This window comes from Apaloderma vittatum, unplaced genomic scaffold, assembly GCF_000703405.1.
Source record: "Apaloderma vittatum isolate BGI_N311 unplaced genomic scaffold, ASM70340v1 scaffold41198, whole genome shotgun sequence".
NCBI lineage: Eukaryota > Metazoa > Chordata > Aves > Trogoniformes > Trogonidae > Apaloderma > Apaloderma vittatum.
In genome coordinates this window covers 2,841-17,440 of record NW_009732051.1, presented here as the reverse complement: position 1 = coordinate 17,440, position 14,600 = coordinate 2,841, and the positions used below count along the sequence as shown (strand labels likewise).

The window sequence follows — 14,600 nt, the reverse complement described above, 5'->3', positions numbered from 1 at the left end:
CTTGGACAAGCATTTTTTAATTGCTATAATTAGGTTTGAATGATAGAATAGGACTCTTTTAACTCTGCAGACTCTGTTAGGTAAGTAGGCAGCTTCAGTGGGGATGAAAGAGCTCTGCAGCAGTGTGGCTGCTCTTGCATCTCCTGCCCAGGTGCACGTGTGCTGCTGAGGATGGTAGGTACTGTGTCACGCTTGCACATCTGCCTTTCTGTCCTGTTTTGTGCTGATCCTCCAGGTTAGCATGGCAGTAAAGACCTAATACAAGTGTGCTGAGACACATGGATTGCACGCTAATTCATTTGAACTCCTGGTTTCTGTTTCCAGATTTTGCTCACCAAGCTGATATTTGACATTAAAAGAGAGGAATGCTCACTTTCTGTATCTGGTTTGAAGGACCAAGTCAGGAAAGGATCACCTGTGTGCTCTGTTGCTCATGACTGTCGTGTAACCATTCACTAATGATACTACTGGAAAACAATTCTTGGTCTAATCTACTGAAGCAGTTCTTACATAGTCTTAGGTGCTTAAAGGTTCTTGTTATATCATCTGAAGTGTGAGGGTTATTATTGGTCAAGGTGAGCCACAGACATCCCTCAAAGAACTATCTAGGAAAGCAAAAGAGAGAATGGGAAGATCATGTTAAAATGCACTTGAGAAATACAATTGCTTTAATGAACATATCTTCAGGAACAGGAATGTGCAGATCCTATGTTTGCTCTAAGATCTCCCACTACCCCTGCTGCCCAAAAAAGAAAAATAACATCAAAGTGAATGTAAACAAACTGATTTTCCCCTAACAGGACACTACCACGTCTGTGCGGATAGGTCTTATGATGGAAGAAATGATCTTCAACCTTGCAGATACACATCTGTTCTTTAATGACCTGGAGGTATGTAGCTGCTTATTTTATTTAACATCTCTCTCTGTAATCATTTGCATCTGGTTCACAAACCTGTTTTTCTGGCCAAGAAACTTTCATTTATGACCCCAAAGAAATGGGCCTTAGATGGCTTATTGGAAGCATACTTTGCTGTGTCCCTTTGACATCTTCATTCTGTTAACGATGATGCCTTTTGGCAATTTTACTAAATCTAGTAATTAGGACATTGCTGCTGCTTCTCCTGAAATTTGCTATTTAAAAATTTTATTAAGCTGAATTTGCATAGATCCTATGGGGCAGGTAGCAGTTAGCTATGAACCAGTGCAGAGGTCTTATAAATTATCTCTGTTCTTGAGGAAGCTCTGTTTGCACACGCAGAGCAGGAGGTCTGCTCAAGCTGAGGCACACTGCAGGGTGAAACTATGGGAGTTTCAACATAAAAGATGAAGAGGAAGAGTCTTTCCTGTATGTGGCATGGTTAGATCTGACTGTGTCTTATAGAAAGCAAAAATCCTTTTGAATATACAACAATATTCAAGCAAAGTGACAGTAGCAAAATTCTGTCGCCAGCTGAGAAACAACACTCCTGAAAATTTGTTAGCATTTGCAGTCAGTAGAAGTTGTGTGAATGAGTCCCAGGCAAAGCAAGTTAAGATGAGGTTTGTGCTGTGGGCACCTTGGAGTCAGAATACTGCTTGGAGGTGTTTGGAGGGAAAAAATCTTGGCATCCATGGGCAGACTTCTGTGCTATTTTTCTTCACTTGAAAAAGAAGAATTTGTTTCTGTGCCAGATGAAATGAGAGACCTTTTTCTGTGCCTGATGAGTTCAGTGAGAACTTCTGGTTCCTTCACTGCTTAATTGCACTGTGGTCCGCTGCGTTACAGGAGGTACAACCTTTCCTGCCACCTGTCTCCTTACAATCTGAGGTTTCACTTGCTGAGAATTTTAATTTCCTTTCGAAGACAAGTAGTGGGTAGCACCTGAACTGACAGATTTTTTCCTCTTTCAGTTTTTTTCAAAGAGGGAGTTGGTGATGAGGGTAGAGGAAGTGCAAAGTGAAAAAATCCTTCTCAGAAAAAAACAAAAAAAACCCCAAACCAGCTGCTGCTTATGAGTCTAGAGCACTACATAATGAGTGATATTTAATATTATACCAGCACTTCCCACCCATCAGATACTGACATATGACACATCAAAGCTCCACATCCTGCACAAATTCACCCTCCAGAAGCCCTCTGCATATCTAGACTTTTGCAAGAATATAAGTTGGCAAATTATTTTAAAACAACCTTTCTCTTTGCTTCACTTACTGCTCTAAAATGTGAAATAAAGTAAAAAACTGTGTGTCCTCACTCAAATTCTGCACATTTATCAGTCAGTAACAGCTTTGGCTGCTAGAAGCGGAGTCCTTAGATCCATTTTGTGTCATATGGCCTCTTAAGTTCTTCAGCCAGTACGGCAGAGCAAAGATTTTAATTATAAAAGTTAGTACAGTATGTTTCTTTTGTGGTTTTGAGACATTAAGGACACACAGGTTTGAATATTCGCAAAGTGATACTTAAGGATCATACGTCACCGAGCACTAGACTTAAAAAGAAAACGTAGTGAATGATAGTCTTAAAAAAGAAAAAAGAAATTGGTAAAAAACCAGCACAGAAGCTGATTCAGTTCCAGACGCACAAACATTACTATATACATGAGCACCATCATGTGGTATAATACCGGCCTGTTCGAGACAAAATAAGCTAAAATCACAGGGGCTGAAACCATTTCTGACCATCTTCTGTGTTGGGGCAGGGTGAAACAAGCTGTAACCGAGAAAGCAGTAGGATAGGTGCCCCATTCGAGACCAAAGCAAGAGTGCTCTCACCAGATAACGCTAAATGGAGCAAGACTTTTCTCTGGCCCAAATCCATAGCCAGGTTTGGGCACGTGGGGAGCCTGGCAGGCTGTTCAGAGCCAACCAGAGCATGGCTGGTCTCAGTCTTGACAGCGGAAGCAGGGGGAGAAGCGGAGGAATAGTCATCCGTCCTCACCAGAGAGGCAGGTGGGGCAAGGAAGTCACTTACTACCTTGCTTTGGCACAGGGGAATGACTGATTTTGATTTTGCTGGCTGCGCTTTTCAGTGCTGTGCAGAGCAGAAGGTGCTGCAGGGGTGTAAAGCCCTTCTGAAGCAGTCCCAGGAAGCGCCTGATGAGGATGAAACATTTGTCCACAGATAGAGCAAGGTTTGCACAGCCCTAAGTGGCATTTGTGTGATCCTCCTCAGTCTGGTGAGGATGTGATTTCACACTGTGGCAAAAAAAAATGGCTTCAAAGTCTGAGTGAGGAGCCTGAGCTGGAATACTTCATTTTTTTCTATAAAACAAATTATTCTGGGACTCTGTTGTTAGGCAAGGCTTTATCTGGTTTTAGGGCTTGCTCAGAAGGGATTCAGGTGACTGTTTCTTGGATGCATTTTTCCTGCTGTGCTTGGGAGAGGGAATCTTGGACATGTGAGAAGGTGAACCAGCAGATCCATTCGATAACCTGCTTCAGCGCCTCCCTTAGTGCTTCAGCCTAGTAGAGAGGCCAATTTCCCATTCAATTCACCCCAAACCTCAGGCTAGCTGCATGGGAGGAGGCTGAGCACTGCTCCCCAGGGCAGGTGGGTGTAGTTTTGCCACACTAATTCATCCACTCATGTAGCACATGTCTGTGGACCGCATCATCTCTGCTTGCAATTGCAACAGTACGGGGAGATTAAATCCCTGTGGTCTGCAAGTACAGGCCGTGCAGCGGGTTCTGATCACACTGCAGAATATATCAGCCAATATTCCCCTGAAAGGAGGTCAAATTGGGGAGGGGAGGGTGGGGCGGAAAGGAATTGTCCAAGGTTACAGATCACAGTGAAGTTAAAATATGACCTCAGCTTTCAGGGTTGTGGTTTTTTCTCTCAGTTGTCTTTTGTTTGCAGTGCGATGCTGGCTAAAGCCTAGTACCTTCTGCCTCTAGTCCCTCTGGAGATATTATTGTCTAGCACTCTGGAAAACAGGTATTAAGGACAGAAGGACTGACAAGGGGATAAGGAATTAACAAACAAGGGGATTAGTATGTTTACAAGTTACTGCCTTTCAGAGCCATCCGTGGAGGTTTTGTATTCTGGGAACCATTAACCCTCCACCTAATGAGGGAAGCAAGCTCAACTGATCAGTGAATCCATGAGATGTTTAAAAATCTCAAACACAGTCCCTATACACAAATAGGCAGACTGTGCATCTGTAAGTTGTCTTCATATGTGCATGAGACATTCCTTGAGAGTAAGTTGTAAGGAGAGCTTCTCCATGTGTCCTGAGGAAGAGCTTGTAACTCACAAGGAGGCAGCGGAGGCTTTCTCCAGGCCTTCAGTACCATCTCAGGGCTGCATTACCTTAGGCTCCTTTATGTGTGGGTGCAAGAGTCTAGTCTGGACTGACCTAGAGATACCACGACAGTAAAAACAGTTCAGTTCCCAAAGTTGCAAGGGTTGACTGAGGCCGGGCACCTACAGTCTGTGCACACCACACATCATATACCCCGAGATCCTGGAGTATCATTTTAAAAAGTCAGCACACTCCAGACTTCCATTCAAACAATCTGGACCTTCTTTTCAGCAGCCCAGATATCCTGCCTTGATTCCCTACTCACCAAGACTTCAAGGGAATTCTGCAAGAATGAAAAATTAGTCTCGTAACAAAGTAGCAAAACAGGGTCCACATTCTTGCTTTAACCAGCTTCCCTGTGTTTCACCCAGTAACACGATAGGCTCAGCCGGCGGACTATGAGGTAGCGTCTCACCAAGTGTCATGGTATTTTATTAAGTTTAGAAATGCGATAGCTACTGTTGTCACACTTCAGTGTACAGAACAATTCATTCACAAATGAGAAAAACAGATCCCTCCGCAAATACCTTTCCCCTGACTTAATGCCCTGCATCACAGAACTGGAGTGGGCTGCATCAATATTACCCCAGCACGGCTCACAGCAGCTCTTGGAAGGGGGGCTTGAAAACTAGGGAGGGTGGAGGAGAGAGAGAGAGGGGTGCCAGCAGAGATCTGCTCTTCAGCCACTTGGCTCCAATTATGTATGGAGATGTACACCCCAGTGATGGGCTGATAAGAGGACTGATGAGATGGGAGCAAGAAAAATGTGTGTCTTTTTTGAGAATTATCTAAAATAAATGCTGCAGAAAATCTTGTGATTATGGACAAGAACTATCTGTGGTATTTTGCCATTGATAGCAAGTCAGGTTACTTGTCTGGGTGGTTTTTTTTCTTTTTTTGAAAGGGACTAGTTTAAAGTAATTCATAAAACTCATAATTGCATAAGGAAGCAAGACAAATGCTGTGGTTTACAGAATACTGAAGTATTTTGGTTACCTGCAGTTGTTCTGACCTCAGAGTCCTGTTGCACCAAGTGCTTTTACCTCTGTTGAAAAATCAGCCAGAACAAAAGACAGTGTTCATCAGCTGGAAGGCATTCTGTTTTGTTCTTACCTGCAAGGGTCATGGAGAAAGGAGATTGAAGCTGGTGGGAGAAGCTTCCTGAATTTTCTTTCTAATCTTAATGCTAAGACTAGAAAAGAAACCAAAGAAATAACATTTCTCACATTTTTGAGGCAAGGCCTCCACCATTCAAACAATGAAGAATTTTGGAAGATAAGATCTGGAGCAGGCTGAGCTCCAAGTGTATATTCTGATTAAATTTCCTGTGCATAGATTTCCTCGTTACTGACACATATTATTCCTTAACTCTGTCTGGGGCTGGGGCTACGAAAGAGTGCTGCCAGCAGGGCTTCAGCCAGGCTTCTCTGCACATCAAAGGGACCTCAGCCCCCTCAGAACAAAGGACAGCAGGACAAGCATCTCTGGAAATTCATTTGGGACAGATCTTCTCCCCTTGTAATTATGTGGCCATACACCGTCCAAAGCAGGATTCCCACAGGGGAAAAGGCTGCCAAATCTCTGCCTTATCATGCATACAGAGTTTAGGAAACACAGTTTTCTTGGCTGAAACACAAGCATCTCTCTACCTCCTGTCTACACAGGAAGGAATTTCACTTACTGTATTATTCAAGAGCTGTTGTGCCCTTAGATAACAGCAGATCTCACGCACACACTCTGTCTATTCGTATTTTGTGCAAGTGCTACGTGATACTCATTCCTAAGTGTTAACTGGCTAGACTATACTGGACAATAGTAGTAGTATCTAAGATTGTATCTCCTTAATATTATCCTTAAAGTAACTTTTCATTACATTCTTTCAAAATTTTGTTCAAAGCATTTACTTACTGCTGTTTTGTTTTTCACATGCTCCTCAGGACTGTGACCAGATCCACATAGATGATGTATCATCAGATGATAATGGTCAAGATCTAAGGTACGGGATCTCCAGGCTCAAAGTCTCAGGTCAGGTAGTCCCCAGCTGCTTGAAAATAGCAGGGAGCTGGTCAAGGATGTAAAATAACATTCTCAGCCACTCACCCTCTCCCCTCTGTGGCTCCATGCTGTCTGCATTTATTAAGCACGCAAAAGCACAGAGTCCCCTTTTGCACATGAATATGCCTGTGCCTACTGTCAAGCCCTGACTAGACTAAGCTTTGAACCATTCTGGGAAATGCATCTAAGACTAGGTTGAACACCAGTCAGACTACACCCCTTTCTGCTAGGATTTGGCCAGCCACTTGGCACAGGTGTGGCCAAAACACTTCAAAACCAAACTGAAAGATTTCCTAATGCCCAATCTGCAATGAGTGGCCTTAGTAGTGAGGGCTGTGGACCTTGCCAGAGCCTTGTCACTGGGAGAAATGTGTACCAGAACTTCACTAAATGTGTGAGTTAGATCATCATGTACATATAAACATATGATCTAATGCATGGCCAGAGCCTGTTTATCAATATAGCCAAGCAGTCAGAAAGAGAACCCCAGAATTTTCTCATTTAGGATTGTGAATGTTTCTGTAGATACCTTAGCAGCCCGGGTGAGAGGCAGGTGAGGAATCTCAGTGAACTTGAGGATGGTCAGATGTGTTGTAGTCCAGAGAACCTCAGAACTGGCTGGGAGTGCTAAACAACCTGTGTTGTGTTTGCAATAAGAACATTTTTTAAGTCTGTGCTAGTAACCATGCTAGAGATGAACTCCAGCTGGGTGTCCTGCACGTATCTCTGCTGCCACTTGTCTCCACGTTTCTTTTCAGTTGTTTCCACTCCCTGCTGGCACTGTATAGACTGTAATTATACTGACCTCTCCCCTTCCCTCCTCCCTTTCCCAGCACATATAACTTCTCTGCGGATGGCTTTCACAGTTCAACTGCCAGCGCGAATCTGTGTCTGGGTTCGGGTGTCCATGGGGGAGTTGACTGGATGAGGAAATTAGCATTCCGCTACCGTCGCGTGAAAGAGATGTACAACACCTACAAAAACAATGTAGGGGGTAAGTGGCTGTGGCCAGGCAACAAGCGTGCCTTTCATCTTCCCAAATAACTTTTGACCCTGCTGGGGACATGCTATGGAGGAGGTGTAGAGAGCATCATGATGAGAATAGTTCATGGTGAGCTGAGCAAGTGTTGCAGCAGCCTGCACAGGATTCACAGATGTGCTAAAATACCTGGTTTAGTGGTCTGGCAGGAAAGCCAAAGAAATCTACCATTTTCCAAAATGTTTAGTAAGCAAGCAAATAGCTCAAAGCTAAATACGGGGTGTTTTTTTTCCACAGAACATATGACTGATCTCTGTCTCAAGGAACTCTTACAACTACTTGTTTTTATCTCCCCCAAAACAATACCGCCACGTATCAGGATGTCCTGGATTCCTTCATCTCAGCTAGTTCCTGACAGTTCTTCCAGCAGGCTGCTTAGCCTCTCTTCTAGAACATCAGTGTCAGGTCTCTGATTAGAAAGAGGAAAAAGCAAAACTCAAAGAGTGTCACCACAACCATTTTTTGGTTGGAGGAATAGACTACCCGCATGTACCGGAATGGTGCATAGGTTTTCAGGAGAAACAAACCCATCCTGGCTTCAGATATTATTACACAGCTCTGTCATCCAAGAAAAGGGCAGCGGGAGAGCGAGGGCGCAGGACACAGACAGAGCCCTGTGGCCTTCTGCAGGCAAAGCCCCGCAGCTCCCTCGCTGTGCTTCTGCAAAGATGCTTTCCCTGCTTACAGGTTTAATAGGAGCTCCCAAGAGGGAAACCTGGCTGCAGTTAAGAGCAGAACTCGAAGCGCTGACTGATCTCTGGCTCACACATGCTCTGAAGGCACTGAATTTGATACATTCCCGGTAAGAACAGCTTAAAGAATTGCCTACAGGCTTGATCCAAGATCTCCTTTGCTTCCCCCTCTAAACAAATCAAGACACACTTACAGGACTTTAGTGGCCAAACTAGCAGACTGCGGGAGGCCAGTCTGCACACGTTTGCCAGACTTGTATTGTCCAAGGCTGGGGTGAGCTTGAGATGATGAACAAAAAAGAAAACAGTCCTTTTTCTTGCCTCTCCTTGGCTACCTCATCTATGGCACACTTGTTGTGTGAGCAGATTTACTAAAGAGTTGGAAAGGGAGAAAAGGGCCTTCTATCCCTGAACACGTTCATTTGAAGAACCCAGCTCAGACACAACTACGTGGTGTTTAAATTCCTGCAAAATAGATGCTGGCATGCACGTGGTAAGGCTGCAACGCTGCTGCTAGTTTGGTTTATGTTTTTTTCATTCTACTAAGTTGCCAGAAGGATGTTACCAGTACTCACATTATCTGGCTCTAGCTGCATCATCTCCCAGCGGCTTGAGAACTTCCAATTGCAAGAAAGGTTTGCTTCCTGGCATCTCTCAGTCTCAAGTAAAAGAGAGAAACAGAGATTGCCACTTCTGCTAACTTTTGTTTTCTAGGCCTAACTGTGTGAATGTCTTGGTCACTACAACTCAGCTTATACCAGCTCTCGCTAAAGTGCTTCTCTATGGACTGGGCACTGTCTTCCCCATTGAAAACATTTACAGTGCAACAAAAACAGGTAAGAGCAAACTACCTTAGGCTGGTGACAAAGATAAACTGAAACTTTGTCCCTGAATCAGGAATATCCATCCAACCTGATCACAACAGGCAATGTACAAGCTCTACGTTTAGCTCTGTGTTTACACACCTCTAATTCACATCCTGACTGCCCACACTTAAACTAGTACAGACTGCAAAAAGAAAAAACAGGGAAAGTCTTCCCAGGTGTCTCCATGGGGAGGTGAGCCTGAAAAATACCCCCCTGTGGAGCATCTGCTGCATGTGGGATGTTCAGCTGCACCCACCTCGGGGGAAGACACTCTGCTTGGACCTCTTACATACAGAAACACTGTTTGGATCCTCTCATTCTTGCAGAGAGATCACATGTGCTGATTGATCTTTATAAAAACTAGTAGGGTGTGGGCTTGTTTTTTGTTCTGTCCTTTCTGCTGTAAGTGTTTGAACCTCTGAGGTTTGTACCTTCATGTTTTTACTGCAGCCAGAACAAACAGAAGAGTGCTTTTGAACTGAATACGCTGAGTGTCATATCAATCTACCAACTGCTGGTCTAAGCAGCGCATCAGTCACAAAGCTTATGGAAAACTGTCAGTGCTTGAAGTTCTTGCCTGATAAGGAAAATGCTAGTAACTGTCATGAGATAGAGAGAATCTATCTCAGATAAAGATTTCAGTTAAGTTCTAATTTCAAAAGAAAAATGAGGAATGTAGCAGCAAGTTCAGTGAGGTCCCAACTCCACTTCCAGTAGCTGAATGTCAGTCCCACCTGCTGTATGTGTCCAGATTAAAAAAAATGTTTTTTCTTCTATTGCTAAAGAGAGCTGTTTTGAAAGAATAATGCAAAGGTTTGGAAGGAAGGCCGTGTACATTGTAATAGGAGATGGTGTTGAAGAGGAACAGGGAGCAAAAAAGGTACAGTTTGTGGATGCCATGCTGGATTCTCCCAAGTTTTCGTTTTAATGACCTTTTCTTTACTTAAGCATTTAATGAAGCTCCTTCACAAATAGGCAGATTACAGTTGGTCTCATTTTACAGTTGGTCTCATTTCTTAATATGCAAAATACTCAGCAACCTTGTGAGAAATTTCATACTGTAAATCCCCCCCCACATTGGCAGCTCGTGCAATTTTTCAGGTAGTCACTGTGTCACATGTTCCAGGAATCATTCTTGCTTAATAAAGATGCCTTTAAGCACGTGAAAAGGAAAATTCCAGTGTGTGATCTCAGATGAGCAAGCAGGGCGAATTACTGATCTACACAAGTTGCTTTTGTAAATTCCAGATTATAAGAATTACTTTTTTAATTACTTATTAGAATATGCATATATACATACATGTGTTTATATTTACGACTTATTGATATCATAACATGTAACATGATTAGAGTGACTACCAAAGGACTAGTACTGAGCTGCTGCCTTTTATCAATGATTTAAAGATCAATGTGATTAATTTCACAAGCAACATGAAATTAGGAACATGTACTGAATACAAAGTGGAACAGAAATGGTGAAAACAAAATGGACAGGAATAACAAACAGGCCCTCAGTAATATCTCATGCTCACTGACACGGGCAGCCTTAGGAAGAGTTAATGGGAGGAACCTGTGTGGCCAGTTGAGTCCTCCAGGCATTAGTATGCACAGTCCACTCATTGGAAAATGAGAACTGGAGTTTTAGGGACCAGTTGAAGCTTCGTTGTTTGGAGTAGGCTGTAAGAGGAGAGAAGCTGGAGCCCCAGAGCATAGAAGAGCAAAATCTGAGAAGACCGAAATTGATGATCTGAAGAGAGGGTGGGGGAACACGGACAGGGAATGGGCTGTACACAGCCGGGAATGCCTCCTGCCAGGTACATGGGGTATCGGTGTAGGAATGGTAGAAACATGGAGAGCAACAGAACAACCAAAGACCTGAAGGAAAGCAGTCAGATACATAAACTGAATTGTGCAACAGGAGAATTGAACAGCCAAAGTTTTAATTTCCTGAACTTCAGAACAGAAGCTTGCCTGGAATCTCCATTTATTTGGCTTTACAAGGACAGGAATACAGTTTATTAGTGGCAGATGTTATTTGCAAGATGTCTTTGTACATCCTAGGTCTTGTGCTCCTGAAGTGACTTACTGGAGAAATATAAGTGAGATGTGTTTGCTTCACCTCAACGTGAGTTGAGATGCAGGAGCTGACTGCATGAGTCCCATCCATCTTCAGCAAACTAGTCAATTTTTAATAGGTGCACAGATGACTGTGGTAGCTCAGGATCACTGGAGTACAAAATACTACATGACAGGAACTGACCTATGCAGCTGAACCTTGTGCTGGAAGACCTGAGATCTCATTCCAAATTAAGATCCTGCAAAGACTTTCCAGGCAAATTTGAGCAAATTCGCTCCAAATTACCATGAGCAAAGAGATCCTACCAAATAAGGTGCTGGGCATATATCCTACCCCCAGAATTGTATCTCAGGTTGTCTACAAGGCAGAAGGAACCCTCTTTTTTGTAATGTTATTTCCTCTGGCCACTGGAAGCAACAGTAGCCACATCTACCTTGAAAAACTAGCTCTATCTGCTGATGGTTCTTCAGTTCACGAAGGGTTAAGGAGTTGTCAGAGAAAAGTCCCAACTGCATGGCTGGCAATGAAGTGATAATAGCCTGCTGCTTTTGACAGCCCAGTGCCTACTTCAAAGGCAGTGGGTCAGTGAACATGACTGCATCAAAGGCTGCCAGGGCTCAGGGGCTGGTTGAAGAAGTGGGAAGGTTCAACAATCTCCTGTGCCAGGATTTCAAGAGCTCTCCTGCTTGTCTCCTGGCCTAAGCAGCTCTCCCATTAGTAGAGCACATTCTTTGCTGGGCTGTCACCTCCTTTGATTGATGACAGCAATCATTAGTCAAGGCTTCTACACACCTGAGCTGTATACAAAAAAAAAAGGAGGGGGGAGGCACAGGCAGAGACCCTTTCACTGTTTTGCTGACAGCACTGATAATATCTCCATTTTAGTGGGTCATTTTTCTTCACCTGTCTGATGAGTGATAAATCTGTAAATGCTGAACAACAGGAGTGGCTGGGAGGCCAAGTTTTCTTCTCATTTAAGAAAGAAAAGTAGATAATTTAATGGATGGAGTTTAATAAGCAGGGGAGAGGGAGGGAGAAGGAAATAACTTCTCCCCTCAAAGAGAAATTGCAGAGCAATGGATTCCAGTCACTTCAGATGTCCGTGTTCACTTGCTGTCTCTGCATGCACCGATAGACAGTTTCAAGGAAATAGTTGGTTACTGATAGGGAACAGAAAGAAGCTTGAGTTGTATTTAAACATTAGAGGAGTATGTAAATAGACACCCTGTAAAACAAACATTTGGAACCAGTGGAATTTTTTTCACACAGGTATGTATACTTGGAAAAGGAACATCTCCCTTCACCAGACTCATCTGTGTAGGGAGCACATAGTCCTACAGCTTTGTCTAAGCTATTTATCCAGAAGCAGTATGTCTACAGTTGAATTATTTACAGTTCTAAAATACTCAGAAATTTTATTCCCATGCTAGAAGGGAGGCTTTCTGTACAATTGTTACTGCGTACATATTGCTGACTCTACAGAGACCAGTGTTTTGGGATGAAGCTGAGAAAACCACAGCCCCAAATGCTGTTGTAAAATGTAAGTGCAGAAATGAGCTGTGACTCTGCTCTAAAGTAAAATTGCTTCAACTGTTTTGGAGAAGAAACAAAGCCAGCTCAAAGCCCAGGCTCACCAGAACATACCAAGAAAAGTTGTATTTGACATCTAAAAGCAAGTTCTGTTTTGAGGTTATCTCTTTGGAGGCAACCCCTGGGATCTCAGCTGTTGCTAATGGTTGCAGAACTATGTTGTTACAATTATGTTTTCAGAGTACTCTTTGTACTTTACCAGATCAACAATTTCTACCTCGGGTCCCCTGCTTGAACTGCACTTGTTTCTCAGCACTATTGTCCCCTTTGAGGCACAAGTCTTGTTTTTGTAGAGTATATTCACAATTTTGGAGAGATTAATTGGGATATTGGAAAGAAGATATAGTAGGTCACAGGTAGTTGACCTTTCCAGATATTGTACAAAAGCTAAGATTTCAAGTGGAATTGGCTGGTTAGAACTTGAACTTTTGTATACGTGACTTACAATTTATCACAGTAATTTAAATTGTAAAACAAGGAATCAGGAGAAGAATATAAGACAGTGTCTCAAAAACAGGAATTGGACAAGGTTTTTGGGGACAGGCTGTCTTAGTGTTGCACCTTTCAGTGAGGCAGCAGTGGTACCCAAGTATGAGCAATGATGCCAGTTCCTATATTCCCAGAAAATGCAGTATGACCTGCTGTTCCAGTTCACTTGCAAAGGGAATTGATAGGAAGCATGTCGACTCTGTGACATTTTATTCTCGTTTACCTTTTTGTCAATTTTAATAACTCCTTTTTACATTAGATATCATTCACTTGTCTGTGAAGCGGTTAACAGCTTTCACTAGTGATGTTCACCTAAAATTGTTTCTAGACATATCTAGACACGCAGTCCTAGTCTTAAAATAATTTTAAAATAGGAGAGTAAAGTTTAGTAGCTATTACCTTTGGAAAGGCAGCCCACATCCTTGATCATCTCTGAAGCAGGACACTCCTAAATTGTGGAGGATCTCTCTTCCTCTGTGGACAGGAGAAACGTCCCAGCAAAGAGACACATCCCACTCCTCCCTTCCTCCCAATGAGCCTCCTTGCCTGTGACACCATGACAACCTGGTGGCCCAAGTACAAAGCTCTATTCCTGAGGGTGCAAAACTTAAGAAAGTTGTTTTGATCTCAGTATTAAACAAAAACCAAAAAATACCCTCTTTTGGTTTCACTCTAGCACAACATGCCATTCTGGAGAATCTCTTGTCACGCTGACCTGGAAGCTCTTCGTCACGCCTTGGAACTTGAATATTTGTAGCAGACCCCAACATCTTAGCACTGTGAGGGCTTCACTCAAACTATTACATCGGTTCCACCTATTCCTCAACATTTTCTTAGTAAAAAAAAAAAAATCCCACAGCAACTGCAGTTTTTCTTTTCTTTGAAGGAGAATCCTTTCAGTGGAATCCTTTAAGAACTTGCAGCCAAAGAACATTGTATCAAGTCTTTCTTCCTTTGGACAGAGGAAAAGCCTTCAGAGAACTCGCTGGGGATGCTGCAGTTACACGGTTAAGCCGGACGCACGGAGCTGTAACTGCCTGATTGCCGTCAACGACAAACTCTAGAAGCCTTGGGTCTACTTGTCATTTTTCTTGCTTTTGAAAGGGGAAGAGGACACAGTAAGGAGTCTCTGCACAGGACATCACATCACATGGGACCTTCTGACAAAATGAGTGAAACTGTTGATTTTTTTTTTGTATTTTTTTAATTTATGAACTAATCTCATTACTCTGGTATTAAGCTCTGTACCTGTGTTTTTAATCTGGCTTTTTGGGGTGGGTGGGTGTGGAAGGTCTTACCATTCTAAATTAATAGTTCATTTCTCCAGACCAAACTGGGGAGAATCATGTTGTGTACATTAATAGTGAGGACACATGGTACTGTTGGTAAGAACTATAGCTGTGTTTTTAAATCTTACGTAGATGGTACGTGGACTGTGCATGTGTCTACACGGTGCCTTATGCTGCCATCATGGTTTTGGGGGCTGGGGGCGGGGAAAAGTACCTTGT

The 14,600-nt window shown here is 43.0% G+C and overlaps 1 protein-coding gene across 1 annotated transcript in view; it reads left to right on the top strand.

Moving 5' to 3' along the window:
- Positions 1-14,289, top strand: part of EYA2 (EYA transcriptional coactivator and phosphatase 2) — a 49,816-nt gene extending 35,527 nt beyond the window's left edge. The window contains exons 9-15 of the mRNA XM_009875375.1: positions 801-890; positions 6,222-6,280; positions 7,173-7,333; positions 8,066-8,180; positions 8,785-8,912; positions 9,722-9,816; positions 13,769-14,289. Coding sequence (XP_009873677.1) covers positions 801-890; positions 6,222-6,280; positions 7,173-7,333; positions 8,066-8,180; positions 8,785-8,912; positions 9,722-9,816; positions 13,769-13,849 — 729 coding nt within the window. The 3' untranslated portion in view covers positions 13,850-14,289. The remainder of the gene's footprint in view (positions 1-800; positions 891-6,221; positions 6,281-7,172; positions 7,334-8,065; positions 8,181-8,784; positions 8,913-9,721; positions 9,817-13,768) is intronic.
- The last annotated feature ends 311 nt before the right edge of the window (positions 14,290-14,600 follow it).